We start from the raw sequence: 17,058 nt of genomic DNA on the forward strand, positions 1-17,058 counted from the left end.
TTGAGCTGGATAAAGCTGAATATTGGCAATTTATCCAGTTAAAGTAGCTCTGACCCAGATAACGATTGAGCTGGATAAATAGTTATCAGACTACGTGCTGGCCGCTGACTGCAGCCGAATATTCAAATAGCGCCACTGAGCTAGATCAGCCAAATCTATCTGCCTAAGTGGCACTGAATATCGATCTCAGAATATTTATATTTTAAACAAATTTTCATCCTTCCCACGTGATTAAACCTATTCCCAACTGAGGCCGCAAAATCTTATTTTAAAAATAAACAACAACTATAATACACTGAAAAATACCAATCCCCAGAAAGGAACATTCTGTCAGGTGCTGATGACATCGTGGTTGAGCTGTGTGGGATTAAAAAAAAAAAAAAGCATTGCAGGAAACGACGGGGATGTCATAAGCTATGGGACAGTCTTCTGCGCATAAGATAGCTCGGCTTTAAATCATAAAATATTTACTACCAGCAAAAGATATGCATTTTTCTATTTTACAAAACGGTTTTAGAACTCAAATTTCTCGGGGATCCCCGCATTTTTTTGCTCTCTCATCATTTCAACCTGCATTCCATGCCGGAAATCATGTCCATCGCCCCCCTGGTGACTCAGCCTTCTTTCATTACTTGGCTGCGATCCCAGGGTCCTGCCGAGGAGATGCTCAACCTGGCACCGGCGGTGAAACAAAAAAAAAAAGTCCTTTTCCTCCTCAGAGCACAGATATCCGCTTGCTCTTAATGTACTGGTGGTAGGGGTCGCTCCTTTTCTCCACCTTCTTCGACCTGGTGTAGCCCAGGATCAAGCTGCCCACAGTCACGGCGAAGAGAAACATCACGAAGAGGATGTACAAGTAGGCGTAGTCGTCCTTGCCGGGGGCCACGTCCTCAGGGGACTCCGTCCGATTGACGCTTTGATCTCGCTGGCAGTGCAGGCTGTTCAGCGTCCTGTTCAAGGCGCTCAGCATGTACTGGAGATTCTCGTACAGGCCGTCCGCCGCCAGCTTCTCGCTCTGCGTGTCCGCAGGCATCGCAAGAAACGTCGCCAGCAAGGCCGAGGGATGGAAGGCCTTGGATGTCGTCCGCTCGCTGGCTGCTCAACGGGTTCCCGGGGACCTGAGGAAACAGAATAGCAAGAGTTAACTGCAGTTTCTAATATCTGAGCTCCCACTGAGCATTTCCATCCACCGTGCTTCATACTGGAGACAGTGCTGCAAGTTAAGCTGGCAAAATAGGCCCACACATTTCACCAGTTTGCAAAGCAGACTTAACGCGCACAGGGCCGATTTGAAAAAAAAGCAAAAAAGCAGACAGAATGTTGGGAATTATTAGGAAGGGAATGGTTAATAAAACGGAAAATGTCATAATGCCTCTGTATCGCTCCATGGTGAGACCGCACCTTGAATACTGTGTGCAATTCTGGTCGCTGCATCTCAAAAAAGATATAATTGCGATGGAGAAGGTACAGAGAAGGGCAACCAAAATGATAAAGGGGATGGAACAGCTCCCCTATGAGGAAAGACTAAAGAGGTTAGGACTTTTCAGCTTGGAGAAGAGACGACTGAGGGGGGATATGATAGAGATGTTTAAAATCATGAGAGGTCTAGAACGGGTAGATGTGAATCGGTTATTTACTCTTTCAGATAACAGAAGGACTAGGGGGCACTGCATGAAGTTAGCAAGTAGCACATTTAAAACTAATCGGAGAAAGTTCTTTTTCACTCAACGCACAATTAAACTCTGGAATGTGTTGCCAGAGGATGTGGTTAGTGCAGTTAGTATAGCGGTGTTTAAAAAATGATTGGATAAGTTCTTGGAGGAGAAGTCCATTAATGGCTATTAATCAATTTTACTTAGGGAATAGCCACTGCTATTACTAGCATCAGTAGCATGGGATCTTCTTAGTGTTTGGGTACTTGCCAGGTTCTTATGGCCTGGATTGGCCACTGTTGGAAACAGGATGCTGGGCTTGATGGACCCTTGGTCTGACCCAGTATGGCATGTTCTTATGTTCTTATCTCGGCAAATCTATCCACACACTATTTCAGCCACTAAAGCGTATGCAGAAATTACCTTTTTAAAATCCAAAAGGTGCAAACCCCTCCCCAAATCCGTCCGCAGGAACACCTCCGCTCAGGCTGGATAAACTTACGTATGAATGAGGCATAGGTGTATGAGTTTACCTGCATATTGGGCTAAATTGACCTAGCCCGGGTTTGAACCTTGCACGTACAAAGTAGGGATGCGCAGCGTTGTTTTTTTTTTAATTTCATTTCAATTAGCGTGCACTAAAACTTAACGAAACAAAAACAAGAAAATGAACATTTTTTGGCTGCACATCCCTGGTACGTAGGGTTGCCAGTGCGTTATGAATTTATTTGATTTATATTTTGCTTTTTCAATTACCGTACATTCAGGCACTGTAGGTACCAGGCCACCTGGAAAGAGTGAGTGAATCCTGGTTTTTTTTTTTTGTACTTATAATTTTATTAAATGATCAAAAAAGTACAATACAGGCATCATGACCAGGCTCAACATCAGAACATAAAGAATATACAGTCTGCGCCATATGCCCCCCTCCCAGGATACCCCCCCCCCCCTCCCATCCCTCCCTCCCTGCATCCATGTGCTCAGAAACTAATAAAGTACAAGAGGTCCATGAGCAGTGGGAAAACGAGCAAGGGTGCCACCAAAACAGGAAATGAAAAAATGAAAAACACACAAGGTCCAGTAAAAAGAACTTATGGTACGCAGTCTATTACTTGGTCTGAGGCAATGTCTGTTGTTGTTCCCAACGCAGGTAAGGGGACCAGACATCTTGAAACTTGGGAGCGTCCGCGTGGAGATCCGCCGTGATGGCTGCAAGCTTACAAGAAAGATGAACTTTGTGTTGAACCACTGATAACGGGGGGACCGCCGCTTGTTTCCAAACTTGTGCAATTGTCAATCTAGTAGCAATAAAGACTTGTTGGCACAATAGTCTATGATTCTTACGGAGAGTAAGAGGAGGATGGTGGAGAAGCATAAAGCTGGCCTTATACAATCCAGAAACTCCCAGAATGGTCTCCAGCCATTTGGCTACCGTTAGCCAAAGGCCCGCCACTGGCGGGCATTGCCACCAGACATGAAAAAAGGTCCCTGTATGGCCACAGCCCCGCCAGCATTGAGCGTCTAGGTGGGGGCACCGTCGGTGTAGAAGATGAGGGGTAAGGTACCAGCGAGTTATCATTTTATAGCAATTTTCCTGGTAAAGAGCCGATACGGAGCACCGACGGGCCTGGGTATATATATAACGCCAGTCTTTGGTTGAAAACGTCAAGCCTAGGTCTTGTTCCCAGGCATTCATGTGAGGAAAGGGAGCCCCGTCCGTCACGGCGAGGAGGGCGTATAGTTTGGAGATCATTCCCTTAGTTTTGTCAACTTCTGCACAGAGCTTTTCAAATTGAGACTTGCCCCGATGAATAGAATCCATCATTCTGGGGGACCTGAGAAAGTGAAGCATTTGACTTCCCGCTAAAAAATCAGATGCAGGTAAATGGTAAAGAGCCTGAAGCTCAGCCCACGACATCAGAGTCTCTCCTTTAAGTAAGTGTTCGATACGAGTAATCCCCTTCCTCCTCCAAGCCCGGAAAGCCCCATGTTGACGACCAGCTGGAAATTGCAAATGATTGTAAAGTCCAGTAGTATGAAAATAATAGCGATCTCCTGCCAGTTTAACTTTCCATCGATCCCAAAGACGGAGCATAGCATCGAGAGCCCCTGTCTTGACTCCCGTCGGCAACCAGGTGCTGCGCGGCTGCCAGATAAGTTCAGTCAGTGGCATGCCTCCAAGGACCTGCTCCTCAAATGCAGCCCATTGCTTTGGAGAGCGACGACTATGGGCATCAGGTAACGCCTTCAGTTGTGCAGCTGCATACAACCATAGCAAGTTTGGAACACCTAGACCTCCTCGGTCACGGGATTGGTAGAGTAGACGCCTCGACACCCGAGGCGGGCGCCGACGCCAGATGAAGTCAAACAGTATTTTCTGCCAGGAGCGAAGTATTGCAGAAGAAATGTAAATTGGAATGGTATGGAAAAAATACAAAAGACGAGGAATAACATTCATTTTGAGAATGGCCACCCTCCCCAACCATGAGTATTGCCCCCTGTCCCAAAGGTGAAGATCCTGTCTAATCCGTTGCAACAGTGGTATATAATTAAGGCGAAATAGCTCATGAAAATTCGCTCCAATGTGAACTCCTAAATATTTTAACACCTTTTGGGCTATTTTAAAAGGATAAAGGCATACCAAAGCAGTCATGACTTCAGGCTCAGCGGAAATATTTAAGATTTCCGTTTTATCCATATTGACTTTAAACCCAGACACCATACTAAATGCCTGTAGTTCCTCCGTTACACCGGCAACAGAAGTTAAAGGGTGGGTAAGGGTGAGGAGAATGTCGTCCGCAAAGAGTGAAAGTTTCATGGGGTTGGGCCTCATGGGTACTCCAAATACAGAACCAGAGCTTCGGATCCTAGTCGCCAATGGTTCTAAGAACAACGCAAACAACAAAGGTGACAGAGGACATCCTTGGCGTGTCCCTCGGTGGACCTGGAAAATGTCCCCATACCGCCCATTAACCTTAATTCTCGCCCCCGGGTCTTGATAGAGGCACCGAATCCAACTTAAAAAACTCGGGCCAAATGACATTTTTTCCAAAACGGCAAACAAGAAGTCCCAATGGACCAAGTCAAAAGCCTTTTCGGCGTCAATGGCCATTAGCACCATAGGGACATTCGCCGTCCGGGCCCACCAGATCGCGTCTATCACCTTTCGCACGTTGTCAACAGCCATCCTACGGGGTATAAAACCAGCTTGATCATTATGTACTAACAAGGGGAGGACAGTGTTAAGCCGGGCAGCCAAAACCTTAGCCAAAAGTTTGAGATCCACATTAAGCAGAGAAATAGGTCGGTACGACCCGCATTGTGTGGGATCCTTACCGGGTTTTGGGATGACTGTGATACCCGCCACATTAGAGTGAAGTGGTAATCGGGCTCCCTCCCGCAACCCATTAAAATAGTCAGTCAAAGGGCCCGCTAATTGGGTGCTAAATTTTTTATAATAACCCCCAGAATACCCGTCCAGGCCCGGCGCCTTACCAGCTTTAAGGTCCTGAATGGCCGCCTGTATCTCAATCTCCTGTATGGGAGATTCCAAATAGGCTTGCTGCGATCTAGTTAAGGAAGGGAGTGGCACGGTCTCCAAATAATGATCTACCTGCGCCGGAGAGATATGAGAGTCTGCCGCATATAACTGAGCATAAAACTGAGTAAAACAGCGCCGGATGTCTTTAGCCGCTGTCCACATAGTGCCCTGCTTATCCCTAAGCTTGGCGATGATGCTCGAGTAAGTGCGTTGCTTCAGCAATCTCGCCAAAAACCGCCCCGCCTTATTATTACCCTCATAATAACGTTGCTTGGCCCGAAACATAGCGTGCGTTATCTGCTCCGCGTCCAGGGTTTGCAATTCAATGCGTTTAAGCCGCAAGCGAGCAAGCGTGGCCCGAGTCTGGTGGCGGGAGTGGTCCCGCGTTAGTAGGGTTATGTCAGCCAGGAGAGCAGTGCGCTTCGCCTCCCTCTGTTTCCTCAAAGCAGAGGAGAGTGCAATCAAATGCCCTCTCATAACCGCCTTAGAGCCCTCCCAAAAAATCCCCGCGTCCCGCACTGTCCCCTTATTCAAAGCCAAGTAGGTTCGTAGATGGGCTGCCAACTGGGCGCTATGTGTGGGGTCCCGGAGAAGGTCGTCCCGAAGGCGCCAGAAACGACACCCCGGGTCAGAGTCCAGCAAACCAATGGTCAACCACACCGGGGCATGATCTGACCATGTGATATCTCCTATACCAGTGTCCAGCACCTGATTCTGAACCCCCTTATCCACTAGCATGAAATCTAAACGAGAATAAGTGTTATGAGGGTTAGAGTAAAAGGTGTAAGTTCTAGAAGTAGGGTTCCTCTGCCGCCAGATGTCCACAAGACTCCAGTCATGCATTAAAGTCTTCAAGGAGGAGGTAGCCTTCCAGCTCCCTGCCTTCCTGGGGCTTGAGGAGTCCGCCCTTGGGTTCCGCACCACATTGTGATCCCCACCCCATATCAACAGGCCCTCAGCAAAGGTAGACAGCACCTGCTCCACCTCTGCAAAAAAGAGGTGCTGATCCACATTGGGGGCATAAACACACGCTAAAGTATACAAGCGGCCATCCAAGCGCAATTTCAAGAGTACGTAACGGCCCGCGGGGTCAGCCACGTGCGACTGGTATTCAAAAAGGACAGAGTGAGCCACAAGGATACCCACCCCCGCATATTTAGTAGTAGGGGAACTGGAAGCAAAGTAACCATGTGGGTAACCGACAAAGCGCAATAAGTGTTCATGGTGCTTCCTAGTGTGAGTCTCCTGAATAAAAGCAATGTCAACTTTATGACGCCTTAAGTCCCTAAGAAGGTGTTGCCTTTTCATTGGGGTATTGAGTCCCTTAACGTTCAGGGACCATATCTTCAAAGCCATAGATGATACCTAAGGGATCGGTGTATACCACTCTGCTGGGACCACCCCCATTCTCCAGTCCGGACCCCCTGAACAAACTGAAAATCCCCAGCAATAACCCTTGAGCACATGGATGAACAGCCTCCCACCCCCCACCCTCCATTTCCCACTATATCCCCCATTGGGATAACTCCTAAACCGGGGGTCATAGTAACCAGCGAGAAGAGCCGTACCTCCCGGCCCTATAACAGTAAATCCCCTCAAACAGAGCCAAAACCCATACAGATCAATAACAGCATGAACAGCACTGAAACTGGAGAGAAAAACAAGTTATACACAACTCATGCGCCCTGTGAAACCAAGGAGTCCACCAGTCCTTTCATCCTGTGGGGCCTGTGGGAGGCACCATTCGCGCCTGTGGTGGGGTCCGTCCCTGGCGCTCCAGACGACGCTTATTACCAACCCGCTGCCAGCGCGGTGTCTTCGGAAGACTGGGCGCATGTGACGCGACGGGGGTGGCTACAATGGGTGGAGGCAACTGGACCTTAGAAAATGCCTCGGACGCCTCTGCCAGTGTGCGAACTCGAAAAAAGCTCCCCTGGGATTCGAATTGCAGGCCAAAAGGAAAAGTCCAGCGATATCTAATGTTCCGGTCTCGCAGCGTGCTGGTGACGGGTCGAAATTCAAAGCGCTTGCGCAGCGTGGAGGCCGCAAGATCATTAAAAATACTGATCCCGTGGCCCTCCCAAACCCATTCACGCTGTTTACGGGCACTGACATACAGCAGCTCCTTTGCCCTATAGGATTGCATACATACTAAGATATCCCGGGGTTTTTCAGACCTTTTGGGCCCCAGGGTCCTGTGAGCCCGCTCAATGTTGAAGCTGGGGTCCCCCACAGCCCGCTCTCCTGCTGACTCCGCCGCATTCAGGATGTGTTGAAAAATCTTTGTTACCACGTCTGCACAATTGGTGTAGCAGTCCAGCTCAGGTACCCCTTTAATGCGGAGATTATTTCGGCGGGACCGGTTTTCAAGGTCCTCCAGCTTGTCAGCCATCAGAGCCTGTTCTGTTAAGCTGGTGTGAAGCTCGTCGGCCATTTTATGAAGCAAGTCTTCATGGCCCTCCACTTTCGTTTCCGCATCGTCCACGCGCCGACCCAGCGCTGCAAGGTCGTCCCGGAGCTCCTCCATATGCAGCAATAAGTCGGCCTTATGCTGTTTCATGTCGGCCCGCAAATCGATGAACCACTCCCGCATCTCGGCCCGTGACGGCAGGTCCGAGATCGCTTCCGGCGCTGGGTGTGCCGCCGCCGCTTCAGAGCTAGGGCCTGCAGTCTCGTGCGCTTCGGAACCTCTGTCGTCCCCCCCAGGTTTCGCGTAAGTAAAACGCGTTAAGTCACAGCCCGACTTCAAATTCGCCATCCTGGGTTCACACTCTATGCGCTCCAGGGTTCCAAGCGCGGGTTCGGTCAGAAAAAATGAGGGTTTTGGCGAGCGTAAAGAAATGAGGCCGGGAGCTCTCCGTTTAAGCGGCCATTCCCGCCGGTGACGTCAGCGCGCCCCCTGAATCCTGGTTTTATCCCACTGCATCCCTGGACCGGTAGTCCCCCTTTCCTTAGAAAATCCTCGAACTCCAGTCTGTAGATCCAGCTGGGGTCAACGAGGCATTTGGTAACCTTGCCCCTATGCAGATGATTTAAACTATTCCGTTTAGCGAATTAACCGCAGTTCCATCAAGACCTCAAAGCATTTTACAAGGACTAATAAACAGGATAATACAACAGCAGTAAAACAACTAGATAATAAAACAATTAAAAACAACTTTATCTAGAATACATTAAAAAATATAATATAATTAAATGAGAAACTGATCAGTAAACACATTGACCAGAATAAAAGGCATCACAGTAGAAGAAGCAGAGTTGTTATCCCCTTGCTATAATCCAGTGGGTACAGTAACCTCTACATAAAGAAATCCCTTTCAGAAGACATTTCTGTACGTCCCCCGTTCTGAGATTCCCAAATGACCGTTGCACATTGGAAAGAAACAGTGCCGTCTCCATCATAGGTGAGCCCTCTCACCATATAGTGAAACTGGCATCAACCAGATACTAAATTTAGCCCTCTCTTTCATTCCTGTGGCTCGTCCCCACAGTTCGGCAGCACCTTGAAGTCCTCATCCAGCCAGTAACACGGAAATGTACGGTCATGACACGGGTACTGCAACCATACGCGCCAGTCAACACCCAATTGACCTATCAGGCCAGTCAGAGGATCACGGTCAACCTGAACGTTATCGAAACAACTGCCGGCGGCGTGCCGATCCATGGCTGGCTGCTAGATTTACTGCAGGTTGCCCAGGTGGTCTCCTACTGATCCCCGACTGCAGGGAAAAACACACAGGGGCAATTCCTGGCTTGCTGTTCCCCCGGGGCAGTGCTGGTTTTAGAAGCCTTTCCAGTTTTCCCTTGTCCCTGTTTTGGGCAATTCCCCCGACGTGCTACTAAACATTTCTCTAGGGGCTGCATGCTCCCGGATTCCCCGTGTCTGATCCAACGTCAGGCACAAACCGTTCACGACGGGAGAGCACAGAGCGGCAGTCTCGCTGCTCGGGAGCAGACGGCGCCAAAAGGCAGCAACCAAAAGTGAACGCCCAGAGAAAAGCTCCTGGCACAGCACGGGCAGCAGGGCAAAAGCTCGAGATAAAATATTCTTTTATATAGCAAACGTGAAAAAACAAACTGAATAGCAACTTAACTGGAAAGCATTTCAACCTAACCAGTACGTTTTCAAGGGATTGCTACTGGCAAACTACAAACCCTACGCAGATCAATGTATAACTCTAGAGGCCAATGTTCAGCCGGGTGGAGAGTGGGTGGGTTAGCCGGATAAACTTATACCGGATAGTCAGCAGTGTGGATCTGCCACTGAATGGGCTCAACTATCGGAAAGTTAATTAGGATTGCTTTCAGGCGCTCCTAAATATCGGGCCAACTTAATTCCGAGGTGTTCAGTAAATTTGAAATGCTGGCGTTTGTCTAGCTAAGTCCCAAACTTAGTCGGGTGAAAGCCCTGAATATTGACCCCCACAGGGTCTTAGAAGGGCAAAACGGACCAAAAATATAAATACACAGAAACCTAGGGCTGGCCTGTTTTTGAGTTAGCAACAGGGCCGTGCACTGCTGTGCGGAAATCCTGAGTTAAATCCCCAGACCCAGCTTACCTGCTCCTTGGGTCAGCCAGGGCTGGGAACCCTACAGAGGCAGCGTTCACAGCTCCCTGACGTGGGGGGGGGGGAGGGAGCCTGGGCCACTGCTTAATGGTGGCATCCGCCGGCTGGAGCTAGGGGTGGAGAGACATACCCGGGGCATCGCAATCTGCGGCCGTGGGCCACCGTCGCAATGGCTGGGCTAGAGAAGCATACAAAAATAGGGGACACACCCCCTCTCCCCCCCCCCCGGGAGCTGCGAGTGAAGGCGGCCACCGCTACTACCGCTCGCCATCGCTATAGCGCTACTGGACGTATTCAGCGCCGTGCAGATACAATGGAGGGAGAGCCTGACGTTTCCTTTGCCCAGCGGAAGCCAGGTCCAACTGAGCCGGGAGCCCAAAGGAGGCGGAAACTGCCAGGCCAAAAATACAATTCAAAAATAATAAATGCAAACACAATAAATGAAACTCAAGAGCAAGCGAGAGGCTCAATAATTCATCATCGATGTTCTATCAGGGACCTTCCACCTCCCATTCGAGATCCGGTCCTTCCAGCTCACCGTTAGAATTCGTTTATAATCCCCACGCTCCCATTGCCTGAATGTTGCTCGTGATCTCTTTACGTCCGTGTTTCACTTCCATATCCTACCACCGGGAAGGCGTCTGCACGCAGCCGGCTTAAACCTAAGCTCCTCCGGTAACACATCCAGAGCAAAAATTACGGGGACTGCATCATATTAGATCACCCCAACCAAGCAACCAAAATAAATCAGCAACTAATTATGCAAGCCTATACTAGACAAGCCGTAAAGCCCGTTAAAACGGGCTACATCCCTCTGTCTCTCACCTCCCCCTCATTCTCTCTCCCCACTCTTCACCACCCCCCTCCCCACCCTCCCTCTCCTCTCACTCAGTCCCCCCTCTCCCTCCCACTCAGTCCCCCCTCTCCCTCCCACTCACTCAGTCCCCCTCTCCCTCCCTCCCACTCACTCAGTCCCCCTCTCCCTCCCTCCCACTCAGTCCCTCCCTTCACCCACCTCCATTTCCTCCCGGCGCCGTAAGCGCGACTTCCCGCAACCCTCACCCGGCTCCATTAACTCCTCCCGCTCCTGCCGGCAGATCTCGGGGGGGGGTCACTCCCGCGCGCGCGCGCGCGCGGCAGTGACCCCCCCCCGAGATCTGCCGGCAGATCTGGGGAGAAGTAGCGGCACCGAGCGCGCGCGGTGCCGCTACTTCTCCTCCCGCTCCTGCCGGCAGATCTCGGGGGGGGGGGCGCGGGAGTGACACCCCCCCCCCGAGATCTGCCGGCAGATCTGGGGAGAAGTAGCGGCACCGCGCGCGAGCGGCGCCGCTGCTTCTCCTCCCGCTCCTGCCGGCAGATCTCGGGGGGGGGGGGGGCGCGGGAGTGACACCCCCCCCCCCCCCCGAGATCTGCCGGCAGGAGCGGGAGGAGAAGCAGCGGTGCCGCTACTTCTCCTCCCGCTCCTGCCGGCAGATCTCGGGGGGGGGGGGGGGCGCGGGAGTGACACCCCCCCCCCCCCCCCCCCCGAGATCTGCCGGCAGGAGCGGGAGGAGAAGCATCGGTGCCGCTACTTCTCCTCCCGCTCCTGCCGGCAGATCTCGGGGGGGGGGGGGCGCGGGAGTGACATCCCCACCCCCGAGATCTGCCGGCAGATCTGGGGAGGAGAAGTAGCGGCACCGCGCGCGCGCGGCGCCGCTGCTTCTCCTCCCGCTCCTGCGGCCCCACCGCCATTATTTTTTTCTGACCAACGTCCTTGCCCGCACATGCGCAGTAGAGCTGCGCTCTACTGCGCATTTGCGGGCCGTCGGTCACAGGCCATTTATAAGGTAGATAACTGTACTCTTTACTCAAGAGGCCTTGCAAAACACGCACCTGTGAAAAAGAGAGGGCACCAGAAAGCTGAGACGTGGATCACGTGCCCTGAACCCATTTATCGGCCAGTTAAAAATATGTATATAGGAACTGGCTAGGTCTGACCTTGTGGCACGTGATGTGTCGAGATGGTCAGTAAGAGGCCTGGGGAATCTGCCAAGTCAGGTTTCCCCAATCACCCCACAATCACCGCAGCTCTTCTGTGAGAGACGGAGCTGGACCTCGACCGAGGTCAGACCACGCTCTGCCATACTGTGCAAGGGGAGATCCTAGGATTCAGTCCACACCTGACCAGGGTGGGAAAGGTTCACTGATCCTGGGTGAACCTTTGGTCTGTGGTCTGGGCCTGCTGCTCACAGACCACAGGCAACCATCTGACCACATCGGATTGGGTGAAACTAGCTGTCCCGGGTCAGTGCCTCCGTCGTGACGCCCCCATCGGCGGCAGGATTCCCAGGCCACTCTCCGTGCCAACGGCCAACTTCGGTGTCCTTTGTACAGACAAGAAGGTCGGATATTATCTTTAGCCCCGAAGATGTACCAGGAAACTAAAAAAATGTGACTTATAGAAAGAGAGTGAGACACATCCAAGGAACACAAACAGGATATGAGATTCCAAAAATAAAATCTTCATCCCCCTCCGCACACAAACAATTAGTATATGACCTTCAACCTTCCTATGTGCTGCAGGATCTCTCTGCTCCAACGTGGGCCTCCACTGTGCTTTCAAAAGAACTCCAGAGCTGTGACCCATTGCAAGAAGCCAGTCCTGGTCACCGAATTTACATCCCGACACGCTGCCCAAACCAGGAGCTCCCCTGGTTTCAGCAGGAGACTTCAGGATTTTATTCAGATTCCTGCTTCTCTAGACACAGGTTGCAGTCAGGCCAAGACCAGTAGGGGGATCACGCCCTCGCTCACTATGAACTCTCTGTGCTCTGAAGCTGAGGAGAGCATTGCTGGGGGAGGATGAGTGAGGGAGGGGTGAACTGGGGGAGAGGAGGATGAGTGAGGCTGGGGATGGGGGTCACTGGGGTTGGATGAGGCAGGGCTGGCACGTCCTATTAGGCGAACTAGGCGGTTGACCCGGGCGCCGACCACTAGAGGGTGCCAAAAAGCAGCCATGTGGGGACCGCGAGCGGAGTCTATCCTGATCGCGGCAAAGAGGAGTAGAGATTCGATGGGCCGCAAGCAGTGCGCCCCAGAAAAGCACACACTCGGTGGGCACGAATGAGGTAGGAATCAGGGCCGAGTCCAAGGGGGACACAAGGCAGAAGGTTCACCCAGGGAGCCTAATAATCTTGCACCGGCTCTGGGATGAGGGAGGGAATTTTGCCAAGAAGTGGAAGAGGAAGGTGAGATGGAAAAAAAGGATGAGATACAAGAAAAGGTAAAATTGGAAAGAACCAGAGAAAGGCTTAGAAGACAGATAAGAGGAAAGATTGCAAACCCTAAGATGGATTAAAAAAAAAAAATAAATCTCAGACAACAAAGGTAGAAAACCAGTTTTTATTTTGGTAGTAGTTGGAATATGCAACCCTCTGCAATATTAAACAATTACATTTTCCTGAAAATGTTTGAAGTGCCTTGCTCTACAACTTGACGCGGTGTTTCCCAACCAGCGTGCCCGTCAGGCGTGCCAGGGAAAAGTCACCACTGCCGGCTGCGCAGATCCAGGCCAGCACCTTGTAGCCGCAGGAGACACCAGCGGTGGTGGCTCTTAACGTGCAGGAGCTCCTTTCTGCGAACACCCGTGCAATCGCGCACCCCTCCTTCTCCTGGTAACAGCACGAGTCCCGAAGTGTGGGAATTAATGGGCACGGACATACTCGGGAACCCTCTGGAATTCTAAAGGCACTGCTGGGTCTCCGGGCCTAATATTTGAAAACCGCAAGTGCTGCTGCAAAACCAGTCCCGGATAAAAATGTTGTCTAGGCCGCACACTGAAAAGCGGGGGAGGAGGAGGAGGAGGGGGTCAGAACATCAAAGACCCCCCTACCTTCCTGACGGAAGAAGAAAAAGGGGGCCCATGTAGGGAAAGAAAAGGGAGGCAACGGGTTGGCCCTCATGGGGCAGCAGGAGGAGGCAATCCCTGGCCCAGAGCTGCAGACATAGGAGGAGATCCAGCGGGCCTGGAAGAGGAGGCTGGTGTCGCTGGTAGGTTGGGGTAAGGAAAGAGGATGAGTGAGCATGTGTGTGAGTGAATGAGAGAGAGAGAGTGTGTATGTGTGTGTGTGTGTGGGAAAGAAGTGAGGGCGTGAGTGAGCACTGGAGTGACTGGGAGAAAAGTGTGTGCATATACTGTATGGGTGGACATGTAAAGTAAAGAAAGGAAGAGAAAACTGAAACCTGTCTGGTTCTCAAAGGAGGTGGTTGATAAAAATAAAACCCAAAGGAAAAGCGTTTAAGAAATATAAAGGATCCCAAAGGGAGGAACACAAGGAAGAATATCTGGTGGAACTGAGGGAGACGAAGAAAGTAATCAAGACAGCAAAACATGAAGCGGAAGAAAGGATTGCCAAAGAGGTAAAGAGAGGTGACAAAACATTTTTCAGATACATCAGAGAAAGGAGAAAAGTCCAAAGTGGTATAGTGAAACTGAAAGGTGAAAAGGATCAATGTGTGGAGCGAGACGAAGAAAAGGCAGAAATATTAGACAAATACTTCAGTTCGGTGTTCACTAAAGAGGACCCTGGAGAAGGACCGTCGCTAGTTAACAAGAAACCAGAGGGGAGTGGAGTAGATGTAACTCCATTTACAGTAGAGAATGTATGGGAAGAGCTGGGGAAACTGAAAGTGGACAAAGCCATGGGGCCTGATGAGGTTTATCCTAGGATAGAGGGAGCTCAGAGAGGTGCTAGCAGGTCTGCTGCATGACTTAGTCAATAGATCCCTAGAAACGGGAGTGGTGCTGAGTGATCAGAGAAGAACGGTGGTGGTCCCACTTCACAAGAGTGGGAGCAGAGAGGGGGCTGGAAACTACAGGCCGGTCAGCCTCACCTCGGTGGTGGGAAAATTAATGGAATCACTGTTGAAAGAGAGAATAGTGAGCTATCTACAGTCAGAAGAATTGCTGGACCAGAGGCAGCGTGGATTCACCAGGGGAAGATCCTGTCACACAGATCTGATTGACTTTTTTGATTGGGTGACTAGGGAATTGCTCGAGGCCATCTTCTGTAACCTATCATTAAAATAATCTGTTGTACCTGAAGACTGGAATGTGGCCAATGTTACCCCAATATTTAAAAAGGGCTCCAGGGGTGATCCGGCAAACTATAGACCAGTGAGCCTGACTTCAGTACCGGGAAAAATAATGGAAACTGTTATAAAGAATAAAATCACAGAGCATATAGAAAGACATGGTTTGATGGGACACAGCCAGCATGGATTTACCCAAGGGAAGTCTTGCCTCACAAATCTCCTACATTTTATTTTGAAGGGGTTAATAAACATGTGGATAAAGGTGAACAAGCCTTCCCAGACTCAGACTAAAAACAATTCTCTCCGATACTCAAATTCCAAGCAACAATTCTCTTTTATAACCATCCTGATAATCTTCCCCTACACTTTATAAACATCCAGAATCTTCATTACTTATGTTTTCTTCCTCATTGTTAAAAACTGCATTTTTGAACTGAACAATTCATTGTAAATCATTCACTTCCATCTTTGGAAACTTTACCATTCTACAGGTTAATACAACATGTTAAAGTTCCTATCTTTTCTTCTTCTTACTCCTAGTTGTACGTATCCTTGTTTATTGTAACTGTATTTATAATATGTATATTACATATTTGGTTCTATGTTCCAGTTATTACCCCATTGTTTACTGTAAACCGGCTTGATGTGATGTTATCACGAATGCCGGTATAGAAAAAATCAAAATAAATAAAATAAAATAAATGTAGTGTATTTGGATTTTCAGAAGGCGTTCAACAAAAGGCTTCTAAGAAAACTAAAAAGTCATGGGATAGGAGGTGATGTCTTTTTGTGGATTGCAAACTGGTTAAAAGACAGGAAGCAGAGAGTAGGATTAAATGGTCAATTTTCTCAGTGGAAAAAGGTAAACATTGGAGTTCCTCAGGGATCTGTACTTGGAACGGTGCTTTTTAATATAAGAACATAAGACATTGCCATGCTGGGTCAGACCAAAAGGTCCATCAAGGCCAGCATCCTGTTTCCAACAGAGGCCAAACCAGGCCACAAGAACCTGGCAATTACCTAAAAACTAAGAAGATCCCATGCTACTGATGCAATTAATAGCAGTGGCTATTCCCTAAGTAAACTTGATTAATAGCCGTTAATGGACTTCTCCTCCAAGAACTTATCCAAACCTTTTTTGAACCCAGCTACACTAACTGCACTAACCACATCCTCTGGCAACAAATTCCAGAGCTTTTTTGTGCATTGAGTGAAAAAGAATTTTCTCAGATTAGTCTTAAATGTGCTACTTGCTAACTTCATGGAATGCCCCCTAGTCCTTCTATTATTTGAAAGTGTAAATAACCGATTCACATCTACTCATTCAAGACCTCTCATGATCTTAAAGACCTCTATCATATCCCGCCCCCCTCAGCAGTCCCTTCTCCAAGCTGAACAGCCCTAACCTCTTCAGCCTTTCCTCATAGGGGAGCTATTCCATCCCCTTTATCATTTTGGTTGCCCTTCTCTGTACCTTCTCCATCGCAACTATATCTTTTTTGAGATGCGGCGACCAGAATTGTACACAGTATTCAAGGTGCGGTCTCACCATGGAGCGATACAGAGGCTTTATGACATTTTCCGTTCTATTAACCATTCCCTTCCTAATAATTCCTAACATTCTGTTTGCTTTCTTGACTGCTGCAGCACACTGAGCCGACGATTTTAAAGTATTATCCACTATGATGCCTAGATCTCTTTCTTGGGTGGTAGCTCCTAATATGGAACCTAACATCGTGTAACTACAGCAAGGGTTATTTATTATATTTATAAATGATCTGGAAAGGGGTACAACAAGTAAGGTGATCAAATTTGAGGATGACACAGAGTAGTTAAATCACAAGCGGATTGTGATAAATTGCAGGAGGACCTTGCGAGACTGGAAAATTGGGCTTCCAAATGGCAGATGAAATTGAATGTGGACAAGGGCAAGGTGATGATTACAGGTAAAAATAACCCTTGCGGTAGTTACACAATGTTAGGTTCCATCTTAGGAGTTACCACCAGGGGCCGATTCCCGCTGACAACCGGCCCGGGGATTCGCCGCCTAGGCCGGCCCAGGAGATACCACGTGGTCTGCCGAGCGCGGCTCTGTCACAGCCGCGCTCGGCAGATCACGTGACTAGAGCGACCGGCCCACCGGGGGATGCCCGATTCCCCCGAGAGGGCAATCCGCCCCCGATTACCACCCAGGAAAGAGATCTAGGCATCATAGTGGATAATA

At 49.7% G+C, this 17,058-nt stretch overlaps 1 protein-coding gene across 4 annotated transcripts in view; it reads right to left on the reverse strand.

Moving 5' to 3' along the window:
- Positions 1-448: 448 nt before the first annotated feature.
- Positions 449-17,058, reverse strand: part of LOC115091831 (potassium voltage-gated channel subfamily E member 3-like) — a 35,471-nt gene continuing 18,861 nt past the window's right edge. Inside the window, exons 1-3 of one of the 4 annotated variants that reach the window (XM_029602077.1) lie at positions 10,777-10,838; positions 10,300-10,423; positions 449-1,118 (exon numbers count right to left, since the gene is read on the reverse strand). In XM_029602077.1, the coding sequence (XP_029457937.1) occupies positions 716-1,033 (318 nt within the window). In that variant the 5' untranslated portion in view covers positions 1,034-1,118; positions 10,300-10,423; positions 10,777-10,838 and the 3' untranslated portion in view covers positions 449-715. Of the gene's footprint in view, positions 1,119-10,299; positions 10,588-10,776; positions 10,839-17,058 lie in introns of those variants that run through there. The other 3 variants (XM_029602078.1, XM_029602076.1, XM_029602075.1) reach the window with 3 other exon arrangements.

The sequence above is a fragment of the Rhinatrema bivittatum genome, chromosome 5, assembly GCF_901001135.1.
Source record: "Rhinatrema bivittatum chromosome 5, aRhiBiv1.1, whole genome shotgun sequence".
NCBI lineage: Eukaryota > Metazoa > Chordata > Amphibia > Gymnophiona > Rhinatrematidae > Rhinatrema > Rhinatrema bivittatum.